The sequence below is a fragment of the Mauremys mutica genome, chromosome 2, assembly GCF_020497125.1.
Source record: "Mauremys mutica isolate MM-2020 ecotype Southern chromosome 2, ASM2049712v1, whole genome shotgun sequence".
Taxonomy (NCBI): domain Eukaryota; kingdom Metazoa; phylum Chordata; order Testudines; family Geoemydidae; genus Mauremys; species Mauremys mutica.
The window spans coordinates 146690486-146708635 of NC_059073.1; the positions used below are offsets into that span (position 1 = coordinate 146690486).

The 18150-nt window shown below is 53.0% G+C and overlaps 1 protein-coding gene across 6 annotated transcripts in view; it reads left to right on the plus strand.

Annotated features, from left to right (window-relative positions):
- Positions 1-18150, plus strand: part of LOC123364456 (myoferlin-like) — a 75763-nt gene that overhangs the window by 32691 nt on the left and 24922 nt on the right. For 4 of the 6 annotated variants that reach the window (XM_045006616.1, XM_045006615.1, XM_045006618.1 and 1 more), the window contains 7 exons: positions 8319-8417; positions 9361-9522; positions 9801-9966; positions 10920-10945; positions 14640-14696; positions 17036-17137; positions 17965-18096. In XM_045006616.1, the coding sequence (XP_044862551.1) occupies positions 8319-8417; positions 9361-9522; positions 9801-9966; positions 10920-10945; positions 14640-14696; positions 17036-17137; positions 17965-18096 (744 nt within the window). The remainder of the gene's footprint in view (positions 1-8318; positions 8418-9360; positions 9523-9800; positions 9967-10919; positions 10946-14639; positions 14697-17035; positions 17138-17964; positions 18097-18150) is intronic. The other 2 variants (XM_045006617.1, XM_045006619.1) reach the window with 2 other exon arrangements.

Genomic DNA, 18150 nt, shown 5'->3' on the forward strand with positions numbered 1-18150 from the left:
TCCCTGTTGACTTCATAGGTAAGTGGGCTAGAGTACAGTGTGTTAGCATACAATGCTTCGTTTCCATCCCGGCAGAGAGACAGGTGAATAAACACCTCTTGTCTGACACAAAACCTGCTTTTTTCACCTCTGCCGGTGTCTCGGACCTTGATACAGACTCTAAGAACATATCTTCAATCTATGTACATAACTCCTTATGGACATACATTTCATAATGACCAATATGACACTGGCTTTCATTTGAGACCTCACAAGACATTCTGTGGTGAACCAGAATGTATATAACAGAATCAGGACATTCCTGTAACCCCCTTGCCTGTTGTCATTAAGGGGTTTGGGGGTCACATTTGCATCCAAGAGTTTTAAAAGAACTGGCTGAGGAGCTCGCTTGACTTTTAATGTTGATTTTCAATAACTCTTGGAATACCAGGCATGTTTCAGGAGACTGGAAGAAAGCTAAAGTTGTGCCAATATTTAAAAAGGGTAAACGGGATGACCCAGGTAATTGTAGGCCTATCAGTCTGGCACCAATCCCAGGCAAGATAATGGAGCTGTTGATATGAGACTCGATTAATAAAGAATTAAAGGACTTAATGCCTTAATACCAATCAACATGGGTTTATGGAAAATAGATATTGTCTAACTTGATATATTTTTCTGATGAGATTATAAATTTGGTTGCTAAAGGTAATAGTGTTGATATAATAGACTTCTGTAAATCATTGACTTGGTACTGCATAACATTTTGATTAAAAAACTAGAACAATATAAAATTAACATGGCACTCAATAAATGGATTAAAAACTGACTAACTAATAGGTCTCGAAATGTAATTGTAAATGGGGAATCATCATTGACTGGGTGTATTTCTAGTGTGGTCCTGCAGGGATCAGTTCTTGGCCATACACTATTTAACATTTTTTGAATGACCTGAAAGAAAACATAAAATCATCCCTGATAAAGTTTGCAGATGACACACAAACTGGGGGAGTAGTAAATCACAAAAAGGACAGGTCATTGATATAGAGCAACCTGGATCACTTGTAAACTGGACACAAACAAACAATATGTGTTTTAATACAGCTAAATGTAAACATCTGGGAACGAAGAACGTAGGCCATACTTACAGGCTGGGGGACTCTGTCCTGGGAAGCAGGGACTCTGAAAAAGATTTGGGGGTCATGGTGGATAATCAGTGGAACATGAGCTCCCAGTGTGATGCTGTGGCCAAAAGGGCTAATACGCTCCTTGGATGGATAAACGGGGGAATCTCAAGTAGGAGCAGAGAGGTTATTTTCCCTCTGTATTTGGCACTGGTGCAACCACTGCTGGGATCCTGTGTCCAGTTCTGAAGCCCACAATTCAAGCAGGATGTTGGTAAATTGGAGAGGGTGCAGAGAACAGCCATGAAAATTATTAAAGGGTTAGAAAACCTGCCTTATAGTGATAGACTCAAGGAGCTCAATCTTTTTAGCTTGAGAAAAAGAAGATGACTTAATTGCAGTCTAAAAGTACTTACATGAGGAACAAATGTTTAATAAGTGAGCTCCTCATTCTAGCAGAGGAAGGTCTAACACCATCCAATGGCTGGAAGTTGAAGCTAGACAAATTCAGACTGCAAAGAAGTGGAAGCTTGGACAGATGACTAGGGAGGAGTATAAAAATATTGCTCGCATGCAGGGGTGTAATCAGGAAGGCCAAAGCACAACTGGAGTTGCAGCTAGCAAGGGTTGTGAAAGGTAACAAGAAGGGTTTCTACAGGTATGTTAGCAACAAGAAGATGGTCAGGGAAAGTGTGGGACCCTTACTGAATGAGGGAGGCAACCTAGTGACAGATGATATGGAAAAAGCTGAAATACTCAATGCTTTTTTCGCTTCGGTCTTCAGACAAGGTCAGCTCCCAGACTGCTGCACTAGGCAGAAGAGTATAGGGAGGAGGTGAGCAGCCCTCAGTGGAGAAAGAACAGGTTAAGGACTATTTAGGAAAGCTGGACATGCCCAAATCCATGGGGCCGGCTGCAATGCATCTGAGGGTGCTGAGGGAGTTGGCTGATGTGATTGCATTATCCATTATCTTTGAAAATTAGTGGCACTCAGGGGAGGTCCTGGATGACCGGAAAAAGGCAAATGTAGTGCCCATCTTTAAAAAAGGGAAGAAGGAGAATCTGGAGAACTACAGACTCATCTCAGTCCCTGGAAAAATCATGGAGCAGGTCCTCAAGGAATCCATTTTTAAGCACTTGGGGGAGAGGAAGGTGATCATGGATTCACCAAGGGCAAGTCATGCCTGACCAACCTGACTGCCTTCTATGATGAGATAACAGGCTCTGTGGATATGGGGAAAGTAGTGGACGTGATATACCTTGACTTTTGATATGGTCTCCCACAGTATTCTTGCCGGCAAGTTAAAGAAGTGTGGATTGGATGAATAGACTAGAAGGTGGATAGAAAGCTGGCTAGATTGTTGGGCTCAACAGATAGTGATCAATGGCTCCATGTCTAGTTGGCAGCCGGTATCAAGCAGAGTGCCCCAGGGGTTGGTCCTGGGGCCAGTTTTGTTCAACATCTTCATTAATGATCTGGATGATAGGATGGATTGCACCCTCAGCAAGTTTGCAGGTGACACTAAACTGGGAGGAGTGGTAGATATGCTGGAGGGTAAGGATAGGATCCAGAGTGACCTAGACAAATTGGAAGATTGGGCCAAAAGAAATCTGATGAGGTTCAACAAGGACAAGTGCAGAGTCCTGCACTTATGAAGGAAGAATCCCATGCACTGCTACAGGCTGGGGACTGACTGGCTAAGTGGCAGTTCTGCAGAAAAGGACCTGAGGATTTCAGTGGATGAGAAGCTGGATATGAGTCGACAGTGTGCCCTTGTTGCCAAGAAGGCTAATGGCATATTGGGCTGCATTAGTAGGAGCAATGCCAGCAGATTGAGGGACGTGATCATTCCCCTCTATTCGGCATTGGTGAGGCCACATCTGGAGTAATGTGTCCAGTTTTGGGCCCCCCACTACAGAAAGGATGTGGACAAATTGGAGGGAGTCCAGTGGAGGGCGATGAAAATTATTAGGGGGCTGGGAGACACGACTTATAAGGAGAGGCTGAGGGAACTGGGCTTGTTTAGTCTGCAGAAGAGAAGAGTGAGGGGGGATTTGATAGCAGCCTTCAACTACCTGAAGTGGGGTTCCAAAGAGGATGGAGCTCGGCTGTTCTCAATGGTGGCAGATGACAGAACAAAGAGCAATGGTCTCAAGTTGCAGTGTGGGAGGTTTAGATTGGATATTAGGAAACACTATTTCACTAGGAGGGTGGTGAAGCACTGGAATGGGTTACTGTAAGCGTGCGGACTCACCCCTGCAGCGCTTCCTGCTGGTCTCTCAGGGAATTAGCTCGATTTCCTGCCCAGAGCGCCCTCTGCAGGCCAGTGATCCACCTTACCGCTTGGTGGGTCCAAGAATAAATATTTTAGTATAAAAGTCAACATGAAATATTTTGAAACCATCAAGTCAAAATGAAACATCTTTATCTTATTGACACAAAATGTTTTAACATTCTCAACATGAAAGAAGAAAAGTGATCCACCTTACCCACTGGGTCCACCTTGGACCCAGTGCCCCTTTTACCTGGGGTGCTGCCCCCTGGCAGTAACCCCTTTCTTTCAGGGTCTCCCCCTCCCAGGGGAACCCCCACCCTCTATCCTCACCTCACCTCAGTATCAGGCTACTGCCAGTCATTGTCTAGCCCCACGCCCTGGAACAGACTGCAGTATCAGCCTACTCATCACTGGCAAGGTTGGGTTTGGACCTGCTGCCTTGGCCTACCCCTGGGCTGCCTCTGCAACCCCCAGTACCTGTTGGCCTTGTACTAGGCCGCAGCCTGGGGCTTTCCAGGCTGGAGCGCCCCAGCTCCTCTGCCTTTCCCCAGCCCTGCTCTACTCAGGTTCCCTGTCTCTAGCCCCCTGCAGCCAAGCCCTTCTCCCTCTACAGGCTGAGGGAGACTGTTTGGGCTCCTGGCTCACAGCCTTTTTATACAGGCCAGCTGTGGCCTGATTGGGGCTTGGCCCAGCTGCAGCTGCTTCCCCAATCAGCCCAGCTTTTAGAGCTGCAGCCCTCTCCAGGGCTGCTTTTAAACCTCTCAGGGCAGGAGCGGGTAACCTAGGGAGGTGGTGGAATCTCCATCCTTAGAGGTTATAAGGCCCGGCTTGACAAAGCCCTGGTTGGGATGATTTAGGTGGGGTTGGTCCTGCTTTGAGCAGGGGGTTGGACTAGATACCTCCTGAGGTCTCTTCCAACCCTAATCTTTTATGATTCTACGAAATAAGGTGTAAATTTTTAACAGTGAGAGCAATTAACCATTGGAACAAATTACCGAGGGTTGTGGTGGATTCTCCATCACTGACCATTTTAAAATCAAGAGTGGATGTTTGCTAACAGACCTGCTCTAAGAATGACTGTGGCGCAGGTCTCTGGCCTGTGCGAAACAGGAGTTCAGACAAGATGATCACAATGGTCCCTTCTGGCCTTGGAATCCATGAATCTTTCTAACAGCCCTTAACATGCTTGAAGACCGTTATCCGGTCCCCCCTCAATCTGCTTTTCTCAGTGCTAAATGTGCCCATTTTCTTTAACCTTTCCTCCTAGATCAGGTTTTCTAAATCTTGTATCATTTTTGTTGCTCTCCTCCGGATGCTCTCCAATTTGTCCACATCTTTCCTTAAGTGTGGCACCCAGAACTGGATAGTTCTCCAGACCTGATAACAGTCTTTAAATATTTAAAAAGTTGTTATAAGGAAGATGGTGACTGTCTTCCATTAGAGAGACAAGGTTGGGGGGGTAATAACTTTTATTGGACCAACTTCTGTTGGCGAGAGAGCCAAGCTGTTGAGCCGCACAGAGCTCATCCCCGGGCATGGGAAAGGCACCCCGAGTGTCCCAGCTAAACACAGGATTGAATAGATAGCTCAGCGTAAGCAGTTAGCACACGTTCGAATGGACCATTCAAGGTGAAGTGGCCTAACACCCCTGAAGCCACAGGACAAATAGGGGGATCAGTGGGTTACAGGTTGTTGTAATAAACTATAAATCCAGTGTCTTTATTAAGACTTAATAAAATGCTGGATTAATAGTTTATTGGGGGTTACACTAGATGACCCTTGAGATCCCTTCTAACTCTACAATTCTGTAACCCACTTACCCCCTTTTTGTCCTGTGACTACAGGGATCCCTTAGAATATGTGCTATTTATGCTAAACTACCTGTTCAATCTTGTCTTTAGCTGTGACACTCAGAGAACCTTTCCCAGTGCTGAAGCCCTGGGCTTGAAAGCTTCTCTTTCATCAACAGGAATGGGTACAATACAAGATATGACCTTTCCCACCTTGTCTCTCTAATATCCTGGGACCAGCACAGCTGCAACAACACTGTATACAGCTATTCTTCTTCGAGTGCTTGCTCATATCGATTCCAATTAGGTGTGTGCGCACCGCGTGCACGTTCGTTGGAAGATTTTTACCCTAGCAATACTCAGTGGGTCGGCTGGGTCGCCCCCTGGAGTGGCGCCGTTATGGCGCTGAATATATACCCCTGCCAACCCAAGTTCCTTCTTACCACCCGTGTTGGTCGTTGGAACAGTGGAGCACGGCTTAGCTGATCTCCACTTCCCTAGCTTACTCGTAGTTCTTTACTGATAGTTGTGTATATAGTTCACGGACAACACAACGGCCGTGTTTTACATAAACAAGCAGGGCGGAGCATGCCCCTCCCTCCTTTGTCAGGAGGCCATGCAGCTCTGGGACTTTTGCATAGCCCACTCAATCGATCTGGTAGCGTCCTTTCTCCCAGGAGTTCAGAACATCCTGGCATATCGCCTCAGCAGATCCTTCCTGGCTTACGAGTGGTCGATTTGTCCAGACGTCCTCCATTCTGTTTTCCGGAAGTGGGGGTTTCCCCAGATAGACCTCTTCTCCTCTCGCAAGAATCGGAAGTGCCATGTGTTCTGCTCCTTCCAGGGTCGCTCCCCGGGCTCCCTCTCAGACGCATTCCTGATATCGTGGACGAACCATCTACTCTATGCCTTTCCACCGTTCCCGCTGGTCCACAGGGTCCTGCTCAAGCTCCGCAGAGACAGGGCCTACCTGATCATGATCACTCCAGCGTGGCCGAGGCAGCACTGGTACACCATGTTGTTCGACCTGTCGGTGGCCAACCCAATCCCCCTACCACTTTGGCCGGATCTCATAACTCAGGACTACGGCAGACTTCACCACCCAGACCTACAGTCTCTTCACCTCACAGCATGGTTGCTGCGTGGTTAAGCCAGTCCGACTTACTTTGCTCTGCCTCGGTACAACACGTACTCCTGGGTAGTAGGAAACCTTCCACTAGGTTGACATATCTTGCCAAGTGGAAGCGTTTCTCCTGCTGGTGCGCTCAGCGTAACGCTGTCCCCACCCAGATACCAGTTCCTACTGTCTTGGACTACCTCTGGTCCCTGAAATAACTCGGCCTAGCAGTCTCATCAATAAAGGTGCATTTGGCGGCCATCTCTGCCTTCCACCCAGGGGAGAGTGGCCGTTCGGTCTTCTCTCACCCCATGGTTTTGAGGTTCCTCAAGGGCTTGGAACGTTTGTACCCGCAGGTCCGACGTCCCACCCCAACCTGGGACTTCAGTCTAGTTCTAGCCAAGCTTATGGGTGCTCCCTTTGAGCCGCTAGCCACCTGCTTGCTGCTGTACCTGTCCTGGAAGACAGCATTCCTCGTCGCCATTACATCAGCAAGACGAGTCTCCGAATTTCGGGCCCTCACTGTGGACCCCCCGTATACAGTGTTTCACAAGGACAAGGTACAGCTGCGACCACATCCGGCCTTCCTCCCTAAAGTGGTATCGGCCTTCCATATCAATCAAGACATCTTCCTTCCGGTCTTCTTCCCGAAGCCGCACTCATCGTGCCGGGAACAGCAGCTGCACTCCCTAGACGTCCGTAGGGCTCTTGCCTTTTATATTGAACAAACAAAGCCCTTTCTAAAGATGCCCCAACTCTTCGTTGCGGTGGCAGACCGAATGAAGGGCCTACCTGTCTCCTCCCAGAGGATTTCATCTTGGGTGACGTCGTGCATCCGTACCTGCTATGACTTGGCTCACGTTCCGATGAGCCACCTCACTGCCCATTCTACTAGGGCTCAAGCTTCATCTGCCGCCTTCCTGGCCCATGTACCCATCCAGGAGATATGTCGTGCAGCTACCTGGTCCTCGGTTCACACCTCCGAAGCATGGGGCAGGGGTCGCTTGCTTTGCGTCACATTACGCATTGGTACAACAGTCCAGAGATGACGCGGCATTTGGCTCAGCAGTTCTACATTCTGCGACATCTCACTCCGACCCCACCGCCTAGGTAAGGCTTGGGAGTCACCTAATTGGAATCGATATGAGCAAGCACTCGAAGAAGAAAAGATGGTTACTCACCTTTGTAACTGTTGTTCTTCGAGATGTGTTGCTCATATCCATTCCAAACCCGCCCTCCTTCCCCTCTGTCGGAGTAGCCGGCAAGAAGGAACTGAAGGGCCGTTGGGTCGGTACGGGTATATATTGAGCGCCATAACGGCGCCACTCCAGGGGGCGACCCAGCTGACCCACCGAGTGTTGCTAGGGTAAAAATCTTCGGACGAACGTGCACGCGGCGCGCACACACCTAATTGGAATGGATATGAACAACACATCTCGAAGAACAACAGTTACAAAGGTGAGTAACCATCTTTTTTACATGGCCACCAAGGTTAAGACAAGAAGGAATTGGCTTAGTTTCCAGCAAGCGAGATTTAGGTTAGATATTAGGAAAAACATTCTAACTCTAAGGGAAGTGGAGCTCTGGACCAGGCTTCCAAGGGAGGTTGTGGAATCCCCGTCACTGGCGGTTTTGAAGGGTTTAGTGGGTCCTGCCCTAGTGCGGGGGACGGATGAGATGCCCCGGGACTGGCAGACATCACATCACTCATCCTGATGGAGAATCTCAGGAGAGTTCCAACCGAACAGGTGTCTCCAACACAAAAGCTAAGCTCTCCCTCAATCTTCTTGCTGGCATTCCCAGGAATGGTGAGCAACAGAGACTGAGCCCCCTGGCCTATGTAGCAGGGTCCCTGAGGGCTGGAGGGGTCACTTTAGCATGGGGCATGATGTGGAAGCCAGAGGAATTGCCCTTGGCTGCCAGTCCTGGTCCTTCCCTGGCATAAAAGTCCTCTGTCCATTTTGTACAAAGAAAGAGCCTTAGTGCAGCCAAGCCAGAGCATCACACAACAGCCTTGTCCTTCCCCTCCCAGGATGGTGCACCAGGCCACCTTCCCGCCCCCTCCTGGAAGAACGGGATCTACGTCATCCCTAGCGGCATCCGGCCCACGCTGAGACTGATGGCCATTGAGGTGAGGGTGACAGCCAGGGCCCCTCTGCTCACGTGGCCTCCAGGGCAGAAGCAGCTTGTTTGGTGGGAAGAGGAAACAAGCATCTGCTGCGGAGGGCACGTTGCGATGCCTGTTACTGCCACAGACCCTGCCATGCCATTGGGCGTCAGCCACTATCTACTCCACAGGAAGGCCTAGCCAGCAGGGACTGGGGGACAGCAGGGATGGAGCTGGGAGGCATCCTGCTTGGGGACTGCTGCAGGCAGCACTACGAAGATCAGACCAGCACGTTGGGTAGAGGTCGATGGCCCCCAATGACCTGCAGGTGCTTCCCCTCCTGAGGGGACAGGCTGCTGCTCCTCATCAGCATGGGGATGGAAGTGCCCAGGAAGTCCCGCCCTGCTCATCGCCTGGGGGCCGGGGCAAGGTTGCCCCTCCAGTCTAGTCACCGTGTCACTTCCCTCCACACCCTGCTTCTCCCTTTGGTTAACCCCAGCCCCTCACTCCTGACTGTAACTCTCCTGTCACTCAGAATCATCCCTTCCGCCTGACACCAACACTGGCTGCAGTGTTGCCCTCTTCTCACCCACCACCTTGACTGGCCAGGCAGGACATCGGTGGGAGTTTGTGCTGGGGAGCCACTGTCGCCAGCCCCTCCATCGCCCTCTGGGCCCCAGAGCAGTCCACCCCCTCCATTGCCTTCTGGGCCCCAGAGCAGTCCAGCCCATTCAGCTCCCTGCTGGGTGTCCAATACACTCAGGGGCTGGCCAGGGCACTTGGCCAGTGAGTGTTTCTAGCCCAGCTGGCTTCTAAGCTCTGTTCTGATTCTGAAACAGAGCCACATCGGCAGCTTCACCCTGGTGTCTTTGCCAGTGGGACTGGTGCTGAATCAGCCCAGCCTACCCCTCCTTCATGACATCCATCCATGGTACAACCAAACCATTCACCTCTTCCTCTCCTCCAGATCCTGGCCTGGGGCCTGCGAGGCCTGCAGAGCTACAACCTGTTGAGCGTCATGTCACCGAGCCTGGTGGTGGAGTGTGGAGGAGAGGCCATCCAGACAGCTCCCATCAGAGACCTCCACGAGAACCCCAACTTCCCAATCAATGTCTTCCTCATGAGAGTGGTGAGCAGGGCAGGAGCATGGGGCAGGGCAGTTCCACCCACTGCTTCTCAGCCACTTCCCTTCCTGCCTGCCTACGTGCCTGGGTTAGGAGTCGGAGATGGTTGGAGAGTTCCAGTGACCACTTGATCCCACCGACCCACATCACCTCTAGCCCTATGGCCGGCGTTGTCTGTCTGTCCATACAGGGCTCCATGGCTGAGTGTCTAGGTGCTGGCCCAGTTGCCTGCTCCTTCTGTTGCCTCCCCATGGAGCTCATGGACCTGCTTGCCACCCCACAGCACCTGCCCATGGAAGAAGATTTAATGCCCCCCATCGAGCTGAAGGTCGTGGACAACCGGGAGTTTGGGTATAAGCCAGTGGTGGGCCAGGCCAGCGTGAGATCCCTGCGCCGGTACATGTGCGAGCCGTCCGCAGAGGGGCACCATCCCAGCCTGCCACCCCCAGGTACAGGCCAATCAATGAATCCCACTCACCATACCCCACATCCAGCCCAGCTCCCAGGACCTCTGGGGAACACTGTCTTTCTCCCATTGCTGGCAGGGACCTCGGGATCTGTCACTGCCAGACCCTCTCCTCTGGAACTATTTGGCCAAACCCCACATTTCACTAGAGCCAGCCGTCTGGAACCATTGGCTCTGCCGGGCCAGGCTCCAGTGTGGTGCCCGTGTGCTCTAACACAGAAATGCTGCAGACCCCCCTCCCACATTGCCCCATGGAATCTTTTCACGCTGGGGTGCCAGGACTGCACATCCCCCAACATTAAAACTAAAGAAAGATGTATTCCTAGTGAGAACATAGCTGGGATCCGCAGTCCTGTGCTATTCCAGTCGTGGGGGGCCCACCCACCGCCCCACAGCTCTGCCAGTGGCCCTCGCTCCCAAGCCCCAGCCTCCTGCTAGCCCAGCTCTGAGCTCCCCACACACAGTGGTGCCAATGCCAATCAGTCCTTGCTTTGAACAGCCTGCCTGTGAGAAAACTTGGCTTCCCATGAGCCGTGCCTGTCAGGTGCTAAATGCTGGGTTACTTTTGCAATGTAAAGAAATGCTATCTAGGACCTGGGTTCTGAATAACCACACTGACCCCTCACGGGAGTCCAGTTTGACTCCTGACCTCCAGCGGTGGCAAGGTTACGCAGTGACTAGTGGCTGAGTCTAGTCCCCACAGTAAGCATAAGGAATCCTAGTTTCTGTTCCTCATCTGTGGCATTAAAGGGCTAATTCCTAGACGGTCAGGCCGGATGGGCCCAGTGTGATCATGCAGCCGGTCCGGCCTAGCCAGGCCAGAGAGCCTCCCCTAACCATTCACGCTTTCGGAGCTGAGAGGGAACCTGGGGCTATTTCGATGTTGCCATTAATTTCATGTCTCTTTTCTCCCCCTCCCTTCCCTGCCCTGCGCAGTGGCTCCCAAGGGGAAGTTCGCGAAGGTGAGTGCTACTCTCCAGCAGCCCAGAGCCATCTGCTTGCTGGGTCCCCTCTCTGCAGCGCTCACCTCCTACTCCCTGGTGCCATGGGCATTCCTGCTCCAGCACCACTGACCTCAGTGCAGACACAGCGCGGGGTGACTCGGGCCTCAGCTCTGCTTTAACCCTTTGGGTTCCCCTCACTGCAGTTCTAGCAGGAAGCCCCGTGCTGCATCCCATGATGTCACATCTGCACCTCACTCCAAGGTGCATTCGCTTTGTGCTCGCATAGCCAGCCTTTAACTTATCTGAGGGGCTCTCCCTAAAGGGCCCTATGAGACAGTATCATCTAGGGGTTAGAGCAGGGGGGACAGAGGCCAGGAGAGCTGGGGTCTATACCCAGCTTTGCCATAGACTTGATGTCCAACTTTGGACCAGTGCTGGCCATGCTCTGTGCCTCAGTTTCCCCACCTGTAAAACTACGATACTACTGACCTACCTCATGGGAGGGGGAGGTTTGTGAGGCTTCATGCCTTAATGCTCGTCAAGCACTGTGAGCTGCTTGGACAGAAGGAAGGGTTGTCTGGGTATAGGCTTGACAGAATCGATTGTAATTGAATTGTGAAATTCCAAAAATTAAAGCTTCATAGCCAATAAAACACAAATTGTCAACATCTCCAGTCAAAATACACCATGTCAATCTCCTGAAATCAAACTCAGCATGGTCCCAAGCAGCGTTTCCCTTACTTTGCCTAACTGCACATTTCGATTACTATCCGTGGAAAAAAAAAATCGTCAGTTTGCGTGTGTACAGTGGAAAAGGCGTTTACTGACATTTACCAATAAAAATCCAACCCATGTATGCTAGAGGGGAGGGAGGCTCGGATCAAGGTCAGGTATTTCGCTGATCAAATCAGCAAATTTCACCTGGACTTCAGATGACAGCTGGAAGGGGATGGTCTCCAGACAGCCTCTAGCCAGAGCAGCTGCTCAGATGCCCCTCCTCCAGGAAGCTGAAAATGCAGCCAGCACCAGGACACTCCTGCTTATCCATGCTGGCTCCCTCAGCCATGTGGGCCCCCACTGCAGTGACCTATCTACAGAGCTGTTCTGTACAATAACACCGGACCGTTCATATGAGCATTGCTTAGCCTGGCTCATTAACACAGGTGCTGGTAAAGCCCTGCCAAAGCTAACTATCAAAATGCCAGCTGCAAGAAAAGGTACCCTATACCCATACTCCTCCCTTGGGTTACCACTCCCCACAAGGGCCCTGCAGAACCTCCAGCTGGCCTGCCCAGTCCTCCACTTACTAGAGAGATGTGAGATGGCTCCTAGAATGTCTCCGAAGCCCTCCATGGGACTCGGGGGGTCACGTCCTGAGCCATCAGGAGCCCAGCAGAGGGGCAGCATGTGGTGGGCCAAGCAGGAGCTGATCAGGTGTGTGACGGGTCCCCCCGGGTGCAACCGGGAACTGGGGTGCCACTAAGCCCTCTGTCTGTCCAGCCTGGGCTCCCTCTTGCATTGTGCTGCAGTGACAACTGCAGACTGTTCCGGATCCTACACTCCCATCAGCATTCACACAGGCAGGGACACATCCAGCTGCAATTACGTGCAGGCTTTGGCCGGCCGCTGCATGAACCGACGGTAGAGAGACTGCAGCCCAACTCCGCCCCCTAGCTCTCCAGCCTAGGACCCCAGAGCTGTACCATCCTGCCCTGTTCACATTATGGCCAGTATATGGGTTTAATACCTAGTCCACTCCTCCCTCAATGTGAAGAGAACAATGCACACTTGTGTTAACCAAGCTGAGATTTTCCCCAAGGCACACTGGTTTAGATTAAAACAGAAAACAAGTTTATTAGCTACTAAAAGATAGATTTTAAGTCATTATAAGTGATAGCAAACCAATCAAAGTAGATTACCATAAGAACTAAAACAAAAACACAAACTGAGCTGAACATACTAGATAGATTGGATATGAGTTAGCAGTTTCTCACCCTGAGTGATGGTACAAGCAGGCTGGCAGATTCTTAAGGCACAAGCTGTATTTGCTTTGCATCTTGGGTTCCCCAGGTTTTCATACACAGGCTAAAAATCCCTTTAGAAGATAGAAGAAGATAGAATCGTAGGACTGGAAGGGACCTGGAGTGGTCTTCTAATTAAGTCCCCTGCACTCAAGTCAGGACTAAGTCTTATCCAGACCAGCCCTGACAGGTGTTTGTCTAACCTGCTCTTAAAAATCCTCAATGATGGAGATTCCACAACCTCCCAGGGCAATTTATTCCAGGGTTTAACCACCCTGAGAGTTTGGAACTTTTTCCTAATGTCCAACCTAAACCTCCCTTGCTGCAATTTAAGCCCATTGCTTCTTGTCCTGTCCTCAGAGGTTAAGAACAATTTTCTTCCTCCTCCTTGTAACAGCCTTTTATGTACTTGAAAACTGTTATCATGTCCCCTCTCGGTCTTCTCTGCTTCAGACTAAACAAACCCAATTTATTCAATCTTCCCTCATAGCTCATGTTTTCTAGACCTTTAATCATTTTTGTTGATGTTTGGACTCTCTCCAATTTGTCCACTTCTTTCCTGAAATGCTATCCAGCTGAGGCCTAATCAGCACAAAGTGGAGCAGAAGAATTATTTCTCGTGTCTTGCTTACAACACTCCTGCTAATACATCCCAGAATGATGTTTGCTTTTTTGGCACCAGTGTGGCACTTTTGATTCATATTTAGCTTGTGATCCACTCTGACCCCCAGATCCCTTTCCGCGGTACTCCTTCCTAGGCAGTCATTGCCCATTTTGTGCCTGGGTCCAGCACTTCCCCCAGTTCAATATTTGTTCCCAGGGGCAGATCTAAGAATTTGGCCGCCCCAAGCAGGGCGGCATGCCGCAGGGGGCGCGCTGCCGGGCGCCGGTCCCGCGGCTCCAGGGGACCTCTTGCAGGCATGCCTGCGGAGGGGCCGCTGGTCCCGCGGCTCCGGTGGAGCTTCCGCAGGCATGACTGCGGAAGGTCCGCCAGAGCCGCCTGCCGCCCTTCTGGCAAAATGCCGTCCCACGCGCGCACTTGGCGCGCTGGGGTCTAGAGCCAGCCCTGTTTGTTCCTCAGGTGTTTCCAGGAGTCCTCTTGTGTGGGGAGTGAAGAAGAACAGGTGATGTCACTCCCTGCCTTATATAGCTTTAGCATATGGCAGGAACCCTTTGTTTTAAACTTGGTTCCCAGACCAGTTTGTGGAAAAATACAGAGACCCCAAAATGGAGCCCAGAGTCATGTGGTCTGGTCATATGCCCTTGCATACTTTGCTGAGTCACAGCAGCCATTGCTTACAGGCTGTCTGGAACATTTCCAGGAAGGTTAAATTCTTCCAGGGCCCGCTGTCTTTGCTGATGAGCCATCAGCACTGTCTGGCTTCTTCATTGTTGTACGAGAAAGGCTAGTTGTGGGTGTCACCCAGAGACAGCACATTGAAATATAGATGCACAGTCAATATTCATACCTTCAGATACAAAAATGATCCATGCATACAAATAGGGTAATCATATTCAGCAAATCGTAACTTTTATAGTGACACCTCACATGACCCATCTTGTACAAAATGCACCATAATTATGCCATAATCATATCATAATAACATCACTGTGAGGAATATGGGGTGCAGTGTCACAAGGTGTATTAAACTTCTTGGCCATGACACATTTGTCTCCCCTCATCTCTGCAGATGCTGAGCAGGATGGCTGCCGAGTCGTGGCTTCGAACAACACCAAGAGCAGAGAAGGTGGGTTTCACAGAGGGGTCAGGAAGGAACTTGGACCAGCAGCCCCCTGTGCCCAGTGGGATAGCAGCAGGGGCGGCTCTGTTTTTTGCCGCCCCAAGCACGGCAGGCAGGCAGGTTTCGGCGGCGTGCCTGTGAGCGGTCTGCTAGTCACATGGATTGGGCAGCATGCCTGCGGGAGGTCCACTGGTGCCGCGCCATTGGCGTCCCCGCTGCAGAGCTGCGGGACCAGCGGACCTCCCACAGGTGCGCCCAGTGATGAGCTGCTAAAATCTTAACAACCGGTTCTCTATAAAGTTCTGGTTTAAGGGATGTGCCAGAGCATGTATTTTTTGTACCAATAGGGTTACCATATGTCCGTATTTTCCCGGGAGGAATTTTTAAATTTAAAAAATTCCGCCCAGACAGCAATTTAAGAACCGAAAAGTCCAGGAAAATACAGATGTATGTTAACCCTACCTAAAGTTCTTTTTTAAAAAGATGGGCCTGAACTAGAAATGAGCTCCTTTTCACATGTGTGAGTCCCCGCCACTCCCTTGGGGTGTGCTAGGGTGACCAGATGTCCCTATTTTATAGGGACAGTCTCAATTTTTGGGTTTTTTTCTTATATAGGCTCCTATTACCCCTCACCCTCTGTCCTGATTTTTCACACTTGCTGTCTGGTCACCCTAGGATGTGCACATGTGTGGGTCCCAGCTGCTCCCTGCCCCCCCTCATTGAAGCAGGTGTGCAGGGTTACTACCCTGAGAACTGCAGGGCACCAGTGGACATGGGGCTGGCTGCAGACAGGGGCGTGGGGCAGGGCTAGCTGGAGGCAGGGAGTGTGACACGAGCTGGCTGCAACAGGGGCTGGCTGTGGGTAGGTGATGCAGACAGGGGCTAGCAGCGGGTGGCTGTGGACGGCTGCGGGCAGAGGGTGGCTGTGGGTGGCTGTGGCAGGGGCTGGCTGTGGGTGGCTGTGGGCAGAGAGTGGCTGTAGCAGGGGGTGGCTGCGGGCAGCTGTGGGCAGGGGCTAGCTGTGGGCAGAGAGTGACAGTGGATGGCTGTGGGCAGAGAGTGGCTGCGGGCAGAGGGTGGCTGGGGCTGGCTGGAGCAGGGGATGGCTGCGGGCGGCTGTGCCAGGGGGCAGGGGCTGGCTGTGGCAGGGGCTGCGGCTGGCTGCGGGCGGCTGGGGCAGGGGCTGGCTGCGGCTGGCAGGGGCAGGGACAGGGGATGGCTGTGGCAGGGGCAGGGGCAGGGGCTGGCTGTGGGCGGCTGTGGCAGGGGCTGGGGCAGGGGCTGGCTGTGGCTGGTTGGGGCAGGGACAGGGGATGGCTGGGGCAGGGGCAGGAACAGGGGCAGGGGCTGGCTGTGGGTGGCTGCGGGTGGCTGTGCCAGGGGGCAGGGGCTGGCTGTGGCAGGGGCTGCGGCTGGCTGCGGGCGGCTGGGGCAGGGGCTGGGGCAGGGGCTGGCTGCGGCTGGCAGGGGCAGGGACAGGGGATGGCTGTGGCAGGGGCAGGGGCTGGCTGCGGGCGGCTGGGGCAGGGGCTGGCTGTGGCTGGTTGGGGCAGGGACAGGGGATGGCTGGGGCAGGGGCAGGAACAGGGGCAGGGGCTGGCTGTGGGTGGCTGCGGGTGGCTGTGCCAGGGGGCAGGGGCTGGCTGTGGCAGGGGCTGCGGGCGGCTGGGGCAGGGGCTGGGGCAGGGGCTAGCTGCGGCTGGCAGGGGCAGGGGATGGCTGTGGCAGGGGCAGGGGCTGGCTGCGGGCGGCTGTGGCAGGGGCTGGCTGGGGCAGGGGCTGGGGCAGGGACAGGGGATGGCAGGGGCAGGGGCTGTGGGCAGGGGCTGTGGGCAGGAGACGCAGACACTCACACACGGGGAGCGGCTGGGAGCAGCCCCCAGGGGACTCACCAGGCAGCAGCCCCAGGGCCAGAGGTCCAAGGAGCAGCAGCAACCGGGCCAGGAGGCAGCTCACATGGCTCCCGCAGCGCAGCGCAGCGCCCCCCGGCGGCCGGGAGGAGGAATTACACGCTTCCCGGCCAGAACCCATCAAAGCTTCCCTTGCAAGGAAGCCAGTTAACAAGCCGTTCTAAAACCGCTTCTAAATTTAACAACCGGTTCGAGCGAACCGGTGCGAACCAGTTCCAGCTCACCCCTGGGTGCACCGCCGAAAGCCGCCTGCCTGCCGCACTCACAGCAACCAGCAGACCACCCCCCGCGGCTTGCCACCCCAGGCACGCACTTGCTGCGCTGGTGCCTGGAGCCACCCCTGGATAGCAGCTCTCAGCAGCAGTGTGACAGAGACATCTGCATTTCCCACTGGTTAGCAAGGCTCATGCTGCTCTTCCTTCCATTCTTCCCCAGGAGGAGGAGGAGTGTGTCGACTGGTGGAGCAAGTTCTATGCTGCCACGGGGGATCTGGCAAAGAGCGGAGACTACCTGCAGACAGGGCTGGACAGCCTGAAGGTGTGCGCCTGGCTGGCGGTCGCACATGGTCGAACCTGGACTGGGGGTTGCAGAGAGGTGTCTCCCCTCTGTTCTGGGGATGACGACTGCCCTGACCTAGGTGGAATCTACCTTCTGCAGGCCAGAGGGTTCCCCACAGCCAGCCAGGCTGGCCCCGGTCTGGCTCTCAGACAGATTGGCAAGGGGGCTATTTCTCCCCTTGTCCTGGGAGCTCTGTGGGGAATCAGAGCTGGGCTTTTCCTGGCTGGCGGAGGCTCCTGGAGAGGCTGTGATGCTCTCAGCCAGGTAGGCCTTGGCACATAAACAGGATGCCATGTCCTTCCTCATTCCCTGTCCAGAACCTTACATTGCCTTTATACAGCTGCCATGCTCCACCCCAGAAGTGGCTGCATTTCTGTGACGGGTGAAGTGGTTTAGGGACCAGTAATTCCCAGACCAGTAGGTTGGGCTCTATAAGACTGTAAAATATTGCAACAAATACGTGTCCTTGTGACTGTGCTGCTCCGGACTTCTCAGCAGCCTCATGGAGAGAACCCAGACCCCCTGCCTTACAAGCACAGCTAAGAATGGATCTCTCATTAGTGGGATGGGGCGTATGACGCATTCACAGTTGGCCAGTTGGGCACCCCCTGCTAGCCTGGTCAGTCACAGCGGTGACAGTGGAGGACAGTCCAGGCTCCTGCTGCTGGAGAAATCTGCCTCTGGGGGATCCACCCTGAGGGCACATCCTGTTCCTCCCCGGCTCAGTACCAGCCCTCGCTGACCCCATGGCATAGACTCTGCACGACCGAGCTGTTCGTGTCCCTGAGCCTGTGGTTCCTTGGCAGGTCTATAACTGTGAGCTGGAGGCTGTGCCGGAGTTCCAGGGCCTGCAGGATTTCTGCCAGACCTTCAGGCTGTACCGTGGGTTGGTGCAGGAGAAGGCCAATGAAGACCCCCTGGTGGTCGGGGAATTCAAGGTGAGAACCAGGTGTTTGGCCTTTTGTGGGTTTCATTGCGAAGTTCCCAGGGTG